Source organism: Acyrthosiphon pisum, chromosome A3, assembly GCF_005508785.2.
Source record: "Acyrthosiphon pisum isolate AL4f chromosome A3, pea_aphid_22Mar2018_4r6ur, whole genome shotgun sequence".
NCBI classification, from domain to species: Eukaryota; Metazoa; Arthropoda; class Insecta; order Hemiptera; family Aphididae; genus Acyrthosiphon; species Acyrthosiphon pisum.
Genome location: NC_042496.1, coordinates 33073368 through 33090905, shown reverse-complemented (window position 1 = coordinate 33090905; position 17538 = coordinate 33073368). Strand labels below are relative to the sequence as shown.

Sequence of the window (17538 nt, the reverse complement as noted above, 5' to 3'; positions counted from 1 at the left end):
TTTTTTATTTTCCACGTCCTCCTGGAAATCTACTTATCAGCGGCGGCAGTTTGGCAACGTATTGCACTATTTTTTACATTTTACAGTCGGTTCTCGGGTGTTGCCCCTTACTTGCTGTAGTAATTAATATTAGCCTACAGTCGGCGACGATTATAATATTTCGTCCAGCCAGCCGCCCCCGCATCGGCCTGTCGAGAGACGAGAATATTACTAGAAATCTTTATTGGCGTATTTATTATTATAGTGTTTACGTTTCGCCAAAACTCGACGCGAAAGACCCAAAACGCAGCTCGTGGTAGGCGTACACCGGCCCCGAATATTGGGCAATACCCTTGATTAATATATTATCATTATTAATGTATCGTGATGATTTTTAAGTTTTCAGTTTTCGCGAAATCTCAAATCTGACGCCGTGGCGGCCGACGGTCGACACTGAAGAAGGTTTCTCCGACGACGGACCAGAGGGACGACCGCACGACGCACGCGCGCACCGCACCGCACCGCAACGCACCGTACCACACCACAACGCACGCACGCACGGCGACACGGTAGCGCACGGAGTACGGACACACACGAGTACAACACGACACACCACACCACAGTCCACACCACACACAGCCCGAGTGCCCGACAGCCGTCTGTCCGCCGCAGTCGGTGAATTCGCTCGCAAACGTCTGATCGTGCCGACCGTGCCGCCGGACGAAAGATGCTCATCAAAGAGTTGTGAGTATTGAAAACTTTTCATCGCTGCGTTGAACTTAAACCGGCCGGAATGGCAGTGCACGCGCAAGCGATTTTTGATCGACGGTCGATCGTTTTTCCAAAATCGCCTGGATCCCCCGTTCCCCGGTCGCCGTCGTCGTTATTTTGGCGTGATTGTCGCGTCACAAACGCACACGCGCACGATTTCTTCCGGTTCACGGTTAACCGGTCGCGCAACCGTGCCGTAGACGTCCGACGGTGACGAGCCCTCACATTATAATCGTTTTTTTTATGATAGAATTACGCCGTTTGCTTGGTGGGTTTTCGTGGTTTTTATCTCGTCCGACGACGACCCTTAGCGAACCCTGGGCGTTTGGACGCTTGTCCCAGACACCACCGCCTTCCACACCTACACTTCTTAGTCACGCCACTATTTCTCCGTTTGTGCTAGGTAGAGATTGGTAGATAAAAGAAATTTTCATCGACCGTTATCACGACTTATCGTATTTTTTAATTGCAAGTTGAGCGATAAGCACCACCCATTCGTAAAATTGCCCAGATAAGTTCTAAACGTTAAAATATTTGATTTCACAGTTTCAAACACGGACTAAGATATACTTAGTATACTTAGTATTTGATTTTCAAATCAATATTATGTACCTACACTCTACAGCGTCATCATGTAGACTTTTAGTTTGGTTAAAATATTTTCTGTTCCCAAAAATCGTGACAAAGAACATTAGGTCGTTCATTATTTCCTAAAAGTAATTTTGATATTTTAAAACATCACCCACATACATGGTGTACCTACGTGCCAAAAGATAATACACGCCATCTCATATTTTTAAATTGTCTTGTTAATAAAGTACAGTGTCAACTGTCAACCCATATTCAATACATTTTGATTAATCAAGACAACCGCACTATGAATTATTTTTAATTTTTTTTATTCAATATAGGTATTCTACCACACAAACGAAACTAGAAATGAGTAATAGGTAGTCCAAGCTCAATATTTTTCATTTTATCTATCTGCAAATTTTCACAAACAAATAGATATGTTTTATTTCAATTACTCAGTTAATTGTTGATTTATTATTAACCATTGTGGCATTGTATGATCCATGATAAATTGATTATTCATAAAAACTTTTTATAAAAATCGTGACTAGACAATATTGCATGGTTTTTTTTTATTGTTATTTGAATCATTTAATTTATCTTTTGTAATTTTATTCGAATTAATTAATGTAAATTATTTTCCAATCTCAAAACTATCTAGGTACCTACATCTATTTCCAATTTAAAAATGATAAAAAAAAGATTTTTATGTCTTCTGTATAAAATCCTTATTGAATCAACTTTAGTTCATTTTTATACCACCTAATTACACCTATACAAAATTGTATTCTAAGCACCTATTTAATGTCTACTAGTTTAATGACACAATAAGTATTAGGTAGGTATATTGACTTATTATACTTACTTATACATATTATTAATAAAAATAAATGTTATTTGTTACAGCCGTGTAGTGCTACCTCTAACAGTTGAAGAGGTTTGTACCCTTATTTCTTTTCCAAAAAATTAATTTTACTAAAGCAAATTATAAATTATCATACCATATACATATTACAGTTATACGTCTTATTCCCCCTTTATACAGTCTTGTTTATTGTTTTTTTTTTTTTTTTGTCTTTAGTATCAAATTGCTCAGCTGTACTCTGTAGCCGAAGCCAGTAAAAACGAAACTGGTGGTGGAGAAGGTATTGAAGTATTGAAAAATGAACCATTTACCAATTATCCCCTTTTGGGTGGAAAATATTCAGAAGGGCAGTATACTTATAAAATTTATCACTTGGCCAGGTAATTATTACATTAACTTATATTAATTATTATAATTTATATGCAAGGTGGACTGATGAATGATGATATTTTCTTGATATCAACGTACATATAGATACTAATGTTGGTAAAATTAAATGGTCCGTCATGTATATAATATAATTTATGTAATACATATTTATTTTATATACTTATAAAAAAAACCTGTATAAATAATTCAGGATTTTACAGATTACCTTGTTTATAAATATATATATGTGCCCAAGCTAGTTTTTGAATTCTTTCAAAAATGAAACAAGTAGGTATATTGTACAGATGGTTTATTAGCTCAACATATTATCAAGCTTTTGTTTAACATTGGATGTAATATGACATTGGATGACATGTTTTTGAAGGCCATTAAACAAGTATCGAGTAAAAATGTATTAAAATATTTCACGTTATTCCAGCCTTGGTGTATACAATGTTTCAACTTCATTTTAAAACTGTTTGAATTAATAAATAAAACTAATAAAATATATTTCAATAAATAACAAGTTAATATTATCTACCATATTTATTTAGTCTGTATTACATAATTGGTTTACCTAATATAAAATGTAACAATAATTGTTATAAAGAAAAACAAGTACTACAACACTGCCAGTCTGTAAATAGGTATAACTTTTTAACTATAATGAAATTATTTTTAATTATTAAAAAAAATTTAAAAGCCGGACAAGATTCATTGACAAAATTTTGAACACTCATATTGTTTGTATCAAGTGTAAAGACAACAATAGATCTTATCACCAAAAAAACAATTCTTAATGCTATTAAAACTAAGTTTCCTGATATTTCATCAAAGATGCTCCTAAAAAAGTACTGTACCTTGACCTATATTATCCAACTATCTTATTTTCTATGAAAAGCCTACAATTTATTTGTTTCTATCATAAGTATATTTATGAAAGCTAATTTGTAATTTAAACTAATATTATAAATTTACATTAAATCAATTTCACAAAATATACTTTTTAATTTTTTACTTTTATAATATGAATAATGTTATAAATTTGAAAAATTGAATCTGAAAAAGTGATTTGTGCTAAAAAAATTAAATGTTATGTTATATACATTGATTTTCATAAATATTAAATACCTTCCCCCCCCCCCCCAATTTTGAGCTGTTGCATGAGGGCGAATTGTGTATGCATTATTTCTCCTCATCAGTGGCGTAGCTGTGAGATGGCCATAGATGGATGCCCCCTTTGTATTTTTTTTTTTCATTGTTGATGTTTTAATCACGGTTATAGCTTATATACCTAATAAAATAATATAGTATTTAAATATCCCCCCCTTGATAAAGCTACTGCTCCTCACAAATAATACCTTGTAGGTTTAAACAAACTACAGATAAGTAAATAAAGATAATTGGTATGTTATCACAAGAATATAATATTGAACATAAACAATTTTTTTTCAAGTACAAAACATTCATAACTTATCTCCGTCAGCAAATGAGAACAAATTGGATATCATATATCATATTATGTTATGCTAAATCAACGGGTTGATAACTGACAATTTTAAAGTCTATCTCCCTTTGTTACAATTATTTTTTATATATTTATTAGATTAAAAATATAGTTATCTAGTTTTTGTTTATAAGGAAAAATATATTAGTAAATCTGTATCAAAATAGTTTGGCCAACCCTGTTATTTATCAATTGTCTGTGGTGAGTGTAACATTATAGTAAAAGTATTACACTAATACTATAATTATTTATGAACACTTACCACAATAAATTGTGAATATTTACATTTTCAAAGATTATTTTTTATGTTATTTAAATGCATATGTCAAAACATTTCTGGTTCACTATAACTTATTCATGTACTTGATATACAATTAATTAACAATAGCATTTCATAATAATTAAATATTTAATTATTGATAATTATAAAAAGTTTTTAATTTGGTGCATTATTATCATGTCATGAAATTATATTAATTTAACTTGGTTGTGCAATTTTGGGGCAGTTACTACTTACCATCAATTAATAACATACCCAACAGGTTTTGAAGAAGGTCATTTTCCACGAATATATTATTGATGATTTATAGAAAACTTTCTTCCTGGTTCCTAAATACCATTTTGAGTTTTAATATCTAACAATTAATAAGAATATTATATAATAATATATATTCTGCTACTAAATAATCATAAAATATAAGTCTTTCACCTAACTAATAAAATATAATTAAACATCTAATAAATGTTATGACATATAATACCAATATCCATCTAAATAAATTATTAAAATATTAAACAAAAATTACAGTAACTATAGTTAGTTAATCAAATTGTAAATGCACAAATCTAGGAATATTTTTAGATTAAATTATAGATACAAAAAATAATCTGAACCTAAACATATATTTTTGAATTTAAATAAAATGAATAATATTTTTTTCTTGTATTTATTAAATTACAAATTTAATTTTATGGGTGTCTACTGATTTTTTAAATGATAAAAATTAAATTACGTTTAGATTTACAATATATAACAAGTCTATAGGTGTAATAAAATATTTTGCTCAATAATTTTGAAGTAGAATAATTTGTTGTATATGGTTTTAAAATTTGTAAAAATAAGTAAAATTAATATTAAGATATTTCCAGTTTTCCTCAATATTTTATTATGTTTCAGCAAAGTACCTGGAATGATAAAACTTTTGGCACCTAAAGGAGCTTTAGAAGTTCACGAAGAAGCATGGAATGCTTACCCTTACTGCAGAACCGTGATTACAGTAAGTAATTTTTATAACTGTAACTTACATAATATATAATATCTTAATTATTTTATCAGTAAATGTATGAAATTATTTAATAATTATTAGATAGTTAAAATCTTTTCATTTATTTATACTGATGTCTTTTTTCCAAAAAAACGAAGTCGGGATAAAATTATGAAATTCTGTCATTATTCAAGCTGAAGCATATATTTAGTAGGTACTATTAATACATTCTTTTATAGGTACACGTGTATCAACAAGAAATAATTTGTAATGCTACTTCTTTGTAACGTCACATGACATGTTTATTCAAGAATGAGACAGTTAAATAATAATATTTTATATCAACTAATTTGATTTATTTAGTGTTGGTCTATATATATTATCATAATAGATATTTCAATTTCTATACTGCAAATTATTATATTATAAATATTATTCATTATACCTAAATTAGTTGTTATCTGTACTCCATATTGAAAATGGTCATATAGAATTGTTGCATTTTATTATTAGAATTTTAAAATTATTGTTTTACTTACTTGCTTACACAATAACTTATAGTAAAAAAAGTAAATTGTACATTTTTTCTATGTATATATGAGATCTTTTTGATTTTTCCATTCAATTATCTATTTCTGCAGCAATGTGTAACTTAAAAGTCTAATATTATTTTTGTAGAACCCCAACTATATGAAAGAAAAATTTATGATAACTATAGAATCATTTCACTGTGCTGATCGAGGAACCCAAAATAATGTAAGTGAAAGAAACGAGGTTTTTGAGATTACAGCTATTATGGTCGCTTTAATATATTATGCAAAGGGATTTTTGTTTTACGTATCAACTACTGGGTGCTGATGTCATTTCTTCTGCTTGGAAACATTACAATTGACACAAAATAATCGACTATTACCCACATAATTTTCCAATGTTTGATAATAATCTAATTAATATATATATATATATAATACATATAGGTAATTAATAACATGTGCCTTAATATATATTTTTAAATAAAATATATTATAATTGCTTTTGTTTGGTGGTTTTGCTTGTACGTACAGAATCCAAATTATATGAAAGAAAATTTCAGTATAGTCATTGAGTCGTATCATATTGCTGATAGAGGTACACAAGAAAACGTAAGTGATGTGGTCCTTAAAATGTATTGACACATAATACAAAGTATTGTTATATTTATGACCTCAGAAATCTACACTGTTGTAAAATGCTTAAACACGGTTTTATTATTTTAATTTGAAATTGGATCTTGTATTGTCATTCAGCAATTATTATTTATCTTCTTGCTAATGATTATCATTTATTTATAGTCCTGTATAACATAATCTATTGTTATTTTATGTGCGTGATTCATGTTTTAAATTGTATTATTATGCTTAGTTTAACAAAAAGTTTTAATTTTAAAACACTAATACTGTATGTAATGTACACAAACAATATATTATTACTAATTTATTGTTTTACTACAGCACATTTTACTTTTACATTTTCAATAAACCTTGAAACTATTTTACCTTAATACTAGCCCAAATATATGATATGAAAAATTTTCAAATTATAAATTACTTGACTATTAGTTATTCTAGGTTATCTAATCATAAAGGCATATTAGATTATATTAATACATTAACAATCTTGCTTCCGTTTTTTTATAATTTATTTTTGAAACTTATTATTAATTACTAATTTGCATGATGTGACATTTTTAATCTAACATTATATTAGTGTATACTCGATGGGTATATTATTCAGCTTATTAAATAATTTGTTGCATTTCTCATTTCTCATATTAATTATTATTTCTATCACTTATTTATTATTAAAACAGGTTCATGAATTATCTCCTGAAAAACTAAAACAGAGAGAGGTACAAATCATTGATATTGGTAATGATCCTATTTCATCTTCAGATTACAAAGAAGATGAAGATCCTAAAAAATTTAAAAGCCAAAAATGTGGACGAGGTCCTCTCCAAGGAAATTGGATTGAAACAGTATGATTATTTCTCATTATTGTAACACGTTATGAGCATTTTTGTTATAACCAAATTTGAATACAATGTACTCTATTCAACTACTGTTGTCTACTGTTTTAGGCAAGCCCAGTTATGACTTGCTATAAATTGGTATCTGCAGACTTCAAATGGTTTGGACTGCAGAACCGAGTAGAAAACTTAATTCAAAAATCAGAACGTCGTCTGTTCACTAACTTCCATAGGTATGTCGTCTATAATAAGTTAATTAATATTTTACAAATATTTTAATGTTTACTATTAATGTATGTCTTAATGAAATTTTAATTAATGGTTTAAAAAAACTTTAAATGATTTTACAGACAAGTATTTTGTTGGATGGATCGTTGGCATGGGCTAACGTTGCAAGATATTCGTGAAATTGAAGAAAAAACTCGAGAAGTATTAGACAGGGTACGTTTCCTTACAATTAAATAGTTGACAACATTAATAATTTATCATTTTAATTGCAGCAACGGAACGAAGGAACTGTTAGGGGAATGAAAGCAGATGCCGATTAAAACATTCTTGAAACCTCAATATACCAATCCAAATGCCTGAAATCGTCTTGAAAATGAAAATTAAGCCATATTTATTCTAACACCAACCAAATTGAATAAAAACAAAATAATACCAGATCTAGTAATTTTTATCACTTAGTCTAATTTTAACTAAAATTTTACAAATTATATTATACATTTTATTCTAAAACAACATTCTTACTATAAATATATTCAAAAATTGTCACAATATTTCTTAGGGAAATTAGTTCGTTTTAAAAATACTGCAGTTTATAGGTACTTACCAAGTTTGTTTTTAAAATTGATTATTTCTTTTTGATAATTTATTGATTTATAGAAAGCCAAGTCATTCCACTTTCTATTTAATTTGTTATCCGTTCTTCCTCTTATGTTTTTACTTAATAATTGGTATATGGATTCACATTTTTTGTGAGTATTCATGGTGATTGTATACAATTAATCATAGTCAAAATCGGTTTTTTAGTTATCAAAATGATTATTAATTATCTTAACAAATGTACATTTGTTAAACAAAATAAAAAAAAAATGTTGCGAAATTCGGAGATTTAAACTTTAATTAGGTTTTAATTTTATGGTTACCATGTTTAAAAATATATTTAAGCAATACACGTACACGTGTACAAACAATATTGTAATACCCATTTCGTCTTTAAAAATTTTCAATATTAATAGTTAATTCACTAAAATGTTTAGAAAAGTTTACAATTTAAAACTTGACAATAATAGCATTATATAAATGCGTTAATTATTTCAAAATGTATTAAATAATAATTGTTGAAAATTAGACTAGTGAATTTCCATGTCATTAAAGTACAAATTGCAGTGATGTAGAGTGTATACTGATTTTGTCAATAGTGCAAACAGGATTTGTACTTATTTTACTATTCATTGGCAATAGTATAATATTATAACAAATAGTTTTTTCCCCAATTGGAAATTAACTTTAGTAAACTAGTGTAAAATAAAAATCGTTAAAATTTTTTATCTGAGAATGCTCGTAATACATTATTTTGACACGTTATTTATTTCACCAAGTATTACCAAAATGTATTACAAGTAAATTTCAGTTGTATATTGTATAATTATTCATAATAGTTTCTCTATATTGTAATATTACCATTTAAGTTGCATTTATATGTCTTTGTATTCACAATTTTGATAGACGTGAAGTTTGCATATAATATATTTGTTTTTCTTGCAAAGTAATCGTATCTCATAAATTATAAATGTAAATAGCCATTAATGAAATGTGAGTTGCTTATGAGTTATGACACATTTTATTGATAATAAATTTGGAAACAAAAAATTATTCTATGACTATTTTCTATAGGACTAGTTCATTCAATATATTATTATTAAACACTGTTGTTGATCATTTTAAAGTCTAAATTTGTTCAAATTTCTATTTGAAATCTGTGAAAATGTAAAATGTAAAATATATATATCTTGAATAATTATATGAATATTAAACATATTAATATTATATTAAATTGAAAGTTTTCAATCTAAATACATACACACACAGAAACACACATTAATAATTTATACATTGATAATCTTATTATTACATTATAATAATATGTTATTAAAGTGTTCTACAATTCTTTATAATATATAGATAATGCATTATGTATACATTGTAGTAGCTTATATTTTGAAAACTTTAAATTAAAAGTTTAATTGTCAGACAAAATATTATATAATAATAATATATCATCGTTGACACAAAAAAACCTCTGATGTGCTAAAATCCAATTTTTGACAACATATAAGAAAACAAAAAAAAAAGAATGTCTGACCTACAGAAACAAATTTTAAAGTTAGGTAAATCTTAGTAACTCTTATAAGTAAATCTTATATTGAAAACGATTTGAGTTAAAATTCAATATTTGTGGAAATATTGTATAAAGTGTCAATGTTTTGCCACTTTTGGATATCTTATTAATTCATGTTTTTTTTTCAATTTTACATAGAAGGTTTTTTAATAATAATTTATATCATTATAAATGTTAAATCATGTAGAAAGTATTTCTTAAGGTGTACACATAGTAGGCACAGGCGTGTACAATGTATGTGATGATAGTAGGTAACACATAGACAGTTTTATTTATTATTTTTCATTAATTCTACAATGGAAATATGCGTATAGAATTTATTATCAAATAATACCCAATTTTTTTCTGTATCCGGAGACACCAAACTTCAAAATCTTAAATTTGGCACATGGAAGGTTTTTTTGTGTGAAAATTAATATTGTATATTTATACAGTATATTTCATTGATTTAGTTCTTTGATTAGTAATGAACAGCGTAATATATAAGAAATCATTTTTAAAAAAACAATTTAAATTGTTAACAACTAATAACAATTATAAGTTTGTATTAATTACATATAATATAATGTTATTATTATTTATCTAATATATTGATAAAAAAATAATGAACTATAATTATTATATTATATGTTAGGATAATATACTTTACGTTTTATTATAAGTGTGTTCTGCGGTTATATTAGTTAGACATGATTAGATAACTCGTTACAATGTTTTAGGCAATAAAAATTGGTTATTTAAATATTTAAACTTTGCTGTGTTAGTTTAAAGACAAAATTATAATATAATATATATATTATATATATACTTAAATACCTGTGACGCTGGGGCAGCATAATTCAAAAATTGTCTTGTTGAACTTTGTTTCAGTTTTAAGCCCCCAATTTATGTTTCAAGAATCATGATTGTTACAACAGTTTCTCAAAGGAAAAAAAAATAGCAATTTACTTAACTGTGCATGCACAGTATACAAATACATAACACCTAATTCATAATATTAAAATGCAGATAATTAATCTTTAAACTTTGAATTGTCATTATACCTTAATTCATAAGTATACTTAAAAATAATAAGCCATCTTGGACTTATCGGATTACCGTTTTAGTTGAGTATGTATTAAATTTTGATTCTTACAAACTTACATAAATAATTAGATTAACATTAATCCCAATGTTGTTAATCGTTAATCATATTGAGCTATTTATAGGCATATGAAATTTTCGATTATTATTAGTTTTATTTAAATTAAGGTCGATAAAACAATTTTCGCTGGGTCAAAAAACTTGAAAAAGTAAAAAAATGTTCCTCGTAAGTTTTGTTAGTATAAATAAAAAAAAAAAAAAATGATTCGTAAAAATCACGAAAATTTGCAATTTATTTTGAATTAAAAAATGTATTAAAGATTCCTCATAAGTTTGTTTACCTTTATCAAACAAAAATGTCTGATTGAAAGTCAAACTAAATTATTATGGGCGTTTAAAGTCAAATTTTTTTCAAAATGGATAAGTTTTCACTCGATTTCTCAAGAAGCAATTTTCTTATTTTGTTGCAATTCAAAAACGAATAACCTTAGATACTTGAAACTCACACTATTTGTTTATTTTATCATTTTCTATACTTCATAACATTTTTGAAATTGTTTGAACTGCTTACACATTTTTTTTCTATAAATTGTGTATAAAATTGTATTTGTTGGTTCGAAAAGATTGAAAATTTAATACAAGGTCTCTCACACATTGTTACAATATCAATTAAAAATATTTAAAATACGTAGGCAAGATTTTAAGGGCATAAGCATTTAAAGTTCAAATTTGGACGAAATCACATAATTAAACCATGAATAACGATTTTAATTACTTTGTTGTAATTTAAAAATATTATTCGTGATTATTTTATTTTATACACAATGAAATTTTCAAATGTAATTTTTTCGACAAAAATTAATTTAACCTATTAACTGCAGTTGATAATAATGCCTAACAGTAAAATAAATTCTTTGATCACAATAATATAAAATATACTTATAGTAATATTATAGGCTGACAGTCACTAGAAATTGTTTTTCATACCTAAAGATAGATATAGGTACAATGATTACAATGATTTTATGTCATATAGAATTCAAAATTAACACATCCATTACAGTATATAAGTCTAGACTTCAATGGCTAATGTACAGCACTACAGCAGAGCGTATTACCCACTTTTCAGCTTTTTTTCGATATTCATTATGTTGAAAATCAACAGGTAGACGGTAGTGTTAGGTATGTCAAAATGGCCAATGTACATATGTGGCTATGGATTAGTTATTCTGCATCAGAGACTGCATATTGGCCGTTCTGGCGTTCTGGTGACAAAATTTGGCCGTAAAAACATGCTTTTGTACTTTGCATGTTTTTCAACTCTCGTTGGTCTGCGTGCCATATTTTCTAATTTAAATTTTAAAAAAATCATTTAAAATAGACATTAAAAAAAAATATCAGAAATCAAAATAATTTTCATAATAATTCAAAATAATTTGCAATTTTTTGTGATTTAGACGAATTTTGTCAAAATTATACTTCAGATGCTCATAAAGATGTTGTGGGTTTACGCTCAAAATTTTTTTAATTTTCAACAACTAATGAGAAACCTTGTATTAAATTTTCAAATGTTTTGGCAGACCGAAAACATTTAAAACAAACTAATAAAAGTCGTCATTTCCTTATAGCTCAAAATATTTTGATGGTGTATAGAACATTTCAATATTAACATTCAGCGAAAACTTTATGTATTTACGGTCATTTTTTTAAAATTTACATCAAAATTCTAAATCCATTTTGTCAAAAACTGGCATTGCATATAAAAGTCAGTTTTTTCTCATGAAGATTTTCATATTAGCTTGCACAGTTAGGACGTTGGTAAAGCGTGCGATTTACTGGGTACCTACTTTTATATATAGTGTGTAACGTACCGTGAAATTATACAATTAGTATAACTGTATAAGTTAAAATATATAAATATTATGTTAAGAGGACGCCACACCGGCATTTGTTGTCTCCGTCTTACAAACGTACAACATGGCAAAAAATTGTACATTCACAATAACACAATTTACTCTGTAATTTCTAAAAATATAATGACTTCACCTCTTATATAACATTTAAGGTAAGATTATTGTCTATGGCACCTATAGGAGGCTTTTATTGATATTTTTATTAAGAACCAAGTTATGACCATTTTTTGTAGATTTTAAAATGATCATAATTCATAACGTACTTAAACAAATGACCGTGTGGCTACCTTTTAAAAAAAAAATTATGTTTACTGATCACTGATCAGGGACTTACTACAATATTACACGACATCTATTACTATATGATATTTTATTTTTAGTGTATTTTTAAAAAAGATACCTCAAGTGCATTACAGGCTGTATTTTTTTGAAATTTGAATTAATTTTCAATGTTTTTCAGTACAATAAATTCACAGCCCCGGTTATAAAATTGTAAATAGGTACTTGAACTATTTATTACTTAAAATCGCATATAATATATTCATACATATTATGATTTATGTTATAATAGGTAGGTAATCACTCAATATGTAGGAATTTCAACCAAGTAGATAGGTACTATATTTGTAATCATTGCAAACGTCATACATTTCACTCTCAGATTTATTGCCTACGATTTTGGAGGGTCAAATCTAATTACCTAGGTAATTACCTATACATTTGACAGCCTGTTTATTAATATTTGATTGACGAATACACACTTGGTGAAATGGAAGATAAGTTTGTTATGTATTATAGAGTTGGTTTACGACAGTTGGAACTTTTGTGTCTGGGCTAATGGGAATTATATGTTGCAAAAGTAATTTATTAACACTCGTCGACACTGCAGGTATTAATCCTTTTTTGTATCAAACTTTCGGGTGGAGTACGAAGCTTTTAGCAGGATTTCTTTCTAGTATTACCCATAAACACACAACAACGCTAACCAACTTTCCGACTCTTTAGAAATATACAACTTTCAGCGTAAAATCAATATTTATCTAAATTTGCCGCATAAAATGGTTTAAAACCGTCGAAATAACATGATAAAATAATATTTTTATTTAAAATGTATTAGGTACCTACTTAACTAATAAAAATATTTGAATCAAATGTATTTATTAGTATATTAATTTATTTAATTTGTTACTATAAATATTGTTTCAGATGGTTTTTTATTACCGTGGTAAAATATTTACATAATGTTATATTATATCTCTTATATAAAATTCTCGTGTCACAGTGTTAGTCTCGATACTCCTCCGAAACAGCTTGGCCGATTTTTATGAAATTTTTTATGCATATTCAGTAGGTATGAGAATCAACCAATATCTATTTTTCATACCCCTAAGTGATGAGGGTTGTCCAGAAAAAAATAAAATAAAAATATTATTATTTACTATAGAAATATTTGTTTATAAATGGTTGCTATTGGTTATATATATAAAAAATAACAGTGTATTATATATTGGTTGCTATTGGTTAATCGGGCATGTTTGTTGATTAGTATAATTATTTTTATCAATATATATATATGTCTGAGAATCGGCTATTATCTAAGTTTGTATGCTGTACTATAAGTAATTCCAGAGTTATGGCCTCTTAAGTGCACAATATTAATCACACAGTAGTTAGAATGTTTGTGGGTAGATTAGACCACTGGGAAGAAGATGGGCTAATATTTAAAAAGGGTTAAATTTGGTTTTTTTTACTCATCGGATTTTAGAACGGTTAGGTTAGGTTTTTGTATTTTGATTATATTAATCCATCGTAGGTGGAATTATGTAAAAACGACAAACTTGGTATAACTTTGATATTTTAGAGTTAAATCATACACTTACGTACAAACAGCACGGGGTCCGCGATCTACAGCAGGTAGATTTCCTACCTGTTAATCGTACTGCTGTGAATCAGAATTTTTATCCCGGGCAACAGAAAAGTTAAGATAAATCTAGAACATCACACACACCGAATATCAAATAACACATTGAACAAAGTTTGAGCGATATACGGTTTGTGCATTTAACGGGTAACGAAGTGCACAGGATCAGCTAGTTATATTATAATATTAACATAAATATGGTTTTGGACTGGGTACAGATATTTTTATTTTCTAACCGATTTTACGTCACATTTTATTTATCACCGTAGAAACGAATAAAATGTAAAAATTACAAAATTCCAACTATAGGTACCTATGTATACAATTAATGGTTACTTAATACTTATTATTGTTTATTTATGACTTAAACGTTTTCCTTCGATGTGAAAAATATCGAGTAGCGTGCTGCGTTTGTCTTTAACTATTATAAGGTACCATATACAAATTACAAGATCTGTTGACAAAATTTACCTGACCTGCGTGTATACCTATGGTTCACATAGTGTAAAGTTTATGTTAAAACTTAAATTATTCTTTTATTTTCATACACGTAACTATACCAATGCCATTTTTACATAGATAATAAGTAGTATTATGTATTTATGTATACCTATATACATGATGACATATCATTAAATAAAATCATAGGTATATTATGATATACGTTATAGTTACCTATCCATTATCCATAGATATGAACACTAGTATTCATTTAAGTTACCTATCAATTATAATAATGTCGTGTTTCAAACCCAAGTTCCTATCCTGTATTAAACCAAACCTACATAATTTAGTTTTTATTTATATAGATTATATTATATTCATCTGAACATGTTTAGATTGTGCAGGTTGTTTTTTTACATAGGTACCTACGCGTCAAATTACAATAATGATTAAATAATAATATGAATAATAATTATAGCATTATAGTATTTATTTAATAGATATTATGTACAACAATCAACTTCCTATATTATTTTCTAAGTAAACCGGTACCTACAGCAATATATTTTGTACTAATCAAACCCAATTATTAATTTATTTTGGCTATCTAATTCTCATGCCTACAAATAGTTCAAAATATTTTTAAAATTATACCATGTACATATTTAATCAAACATTTAATGAAAATATCAAGTATCTACAATTAATAATTTTGAATATTGCAACAAAATAAGAAAATTGATTTTCCAATATTATTAATAAAAGTTCAGGGAATATATTTTTTACTTCCCTGCAAAGTACCTACTGCAAATTAGATTCACTTTCGTACCAGAAAAGAGTCTGAAGTTGAAAATCAAAGCATTTTTCTAAAATAATAAGTGTCTCCATAATCCAGACACAAAAAAAGAACTCGCATTATAAATTGTAAAATCAATAGGTAGGTACGTATGCTCCGCTATGAATCTAAAATGAGGGTGACTAAGTACGTTTGGACTTGGTGAATCACACTTTAAACCTTAAAATGCCTGATCAAATATTAATAATACCTTTAGTAAATTCAATGCTTTCAAAAAAAATGTAGGTAATCAACCTACCATAATTATAGGTACCGTACCTATATGTTCTATATTAGTGAAATAAATTACTTATGGCAAAATAAATATAGATAATAGTATAAAAGATCTAGGCTGTCAGACTAGGTTCAGAATCGTTTTTCGTGTGCAATGGTCGAATGATGTATCACATAGCCACATAGGTATTGAATTCAAATTTAATACATTTTTTTACAGTGACTTACTCGTCACCTATACTGGTGTTCGCTAAAACAGTAAATGCCCACTTGCCCACCTTTTAGGTAGGTAGGTACCTATTTAAAAATTAGATAAGTCTGTTGATAGATACCCGTGGCTTGTAGTTTGTACCTAATACGTATCAGACCTATGTATACAATTATATTATATAACGGGGGTGGCCAGCGAGAAGAGACTCGCGAGCCACCAAATATATTAATAAAAATTGAAGAGCCAAGATGTAAAAAAAAAAAGGTCATATCATATTATGTATTATATGGCCTTTTTTTTTGTTTTTACATCTTGGCTCTTACGTCAATTTACGTCTAATGTTACGTTAAAATGCGAGCCACGATTTGGCCACCCCTGTTATATAATATTAAAATATTGTATTTGAACGATTTGTTGTTCGGAAAGTTACACACGCAATATCAAATTGTATAATAGTATAATAGACATAATAACATATATTATATTAAATCGAATCGTTGACATAATAATATATACCTACACGTATATAATTTATCGGTTTTTTTCTTGGACCAAATCCGTCTTAGGCATTATTAATTGTCACAAAATTATATGGTATAGTAGTTTCTAAATAGTAGTAAATTGTAAATACAGTATAGTACACGTACACCCTATACTACCTAACAGATGGTTGAATGTTTTATTATTGTATGTTGTTTTCTGACTATATGTCTATAATATATTATAGTTTATAATAATATTATATTATATGGCACGAGCACACTTTGCAGTTGGAAAACGTTTTATTTTAAAATTAAATATATTGTTAACAACTATATTATGCTATAAAATAACTGGCGATTAAGCTACAAATGTAAATAATATTTTGTAGAAAACCTTCCAAGCTTAAGAGTTATGATAGACATAATATTTTTAAAAGAAGAAATCGTGAGTAAATACTCATTTAGTTGGCTACGACCACCGAAAAGTATTTTAGGAACATATAATAACTTTAAAATATTTAAATACATCATAGTCAAGTATGCTGCATTATAATAATTTTCAAACGATTAAACAGCTAAAATTCGTTTTTAAATTATTTTAATTTAACTTCAACGAGAACAATATATTTACCTATATGGTACATTTTATAACATAATATTTTATCATCAATACTGCA

The 17538-nt window shown here is 27.3% G+C and overlaps 1 protein-coding gene across 3 annotated transcripts; it reads left to right on the top strand.

Moving 5' to 3' along the window:
- LOC100162809 (phosphatidylinositol transfer protein alpha isoform-like) lies at window positions 1–9212 on the top strand. Of its 3 annotated transcripts, none has more exons than XM_008191333.3 (10): window positions 1–295; window positions 379–723; window positions 2230–2260; window positions 2405–2568; window positions 5242–5341; window positions 6394–6471; window positions 7179–7343; window positions 7446–7567; window positions 7685–7775; window positions 7835–9212. In XM_008191333.3, exons 2-10 carry the CDS (start codon window positions 707–709, stop codon window positions 7880–7882), a joined length of 816 nt encoding a protein of 271 aa, XP_008189555.1. In that variant the 5' UTR covers window positions 1–295; window positions 379–706; the 3' UTR covers window positions 7883–9212. The 3 variants fall into 3 exon arrangements, with proteins under 3 accessions (XP_008189555.1, XP_008189554.1, NP_001233119.1); XM_008191332.3 differs by lacking the exon at window positions 6394–6471 and adding an exon at window positions 6008–6085 and having other exon boundaries at window positions 7–295; NM_001246190.2 differs by lacking the exons at window positions 1–295; window positions 6394–6471 and adding an exon at window positions 6008–6085 and having other exon boundaries at window positions 651–723; window positions 7835–8418.
- Window positions 9213–17538: the final 8326 nt, after the last annotated feature.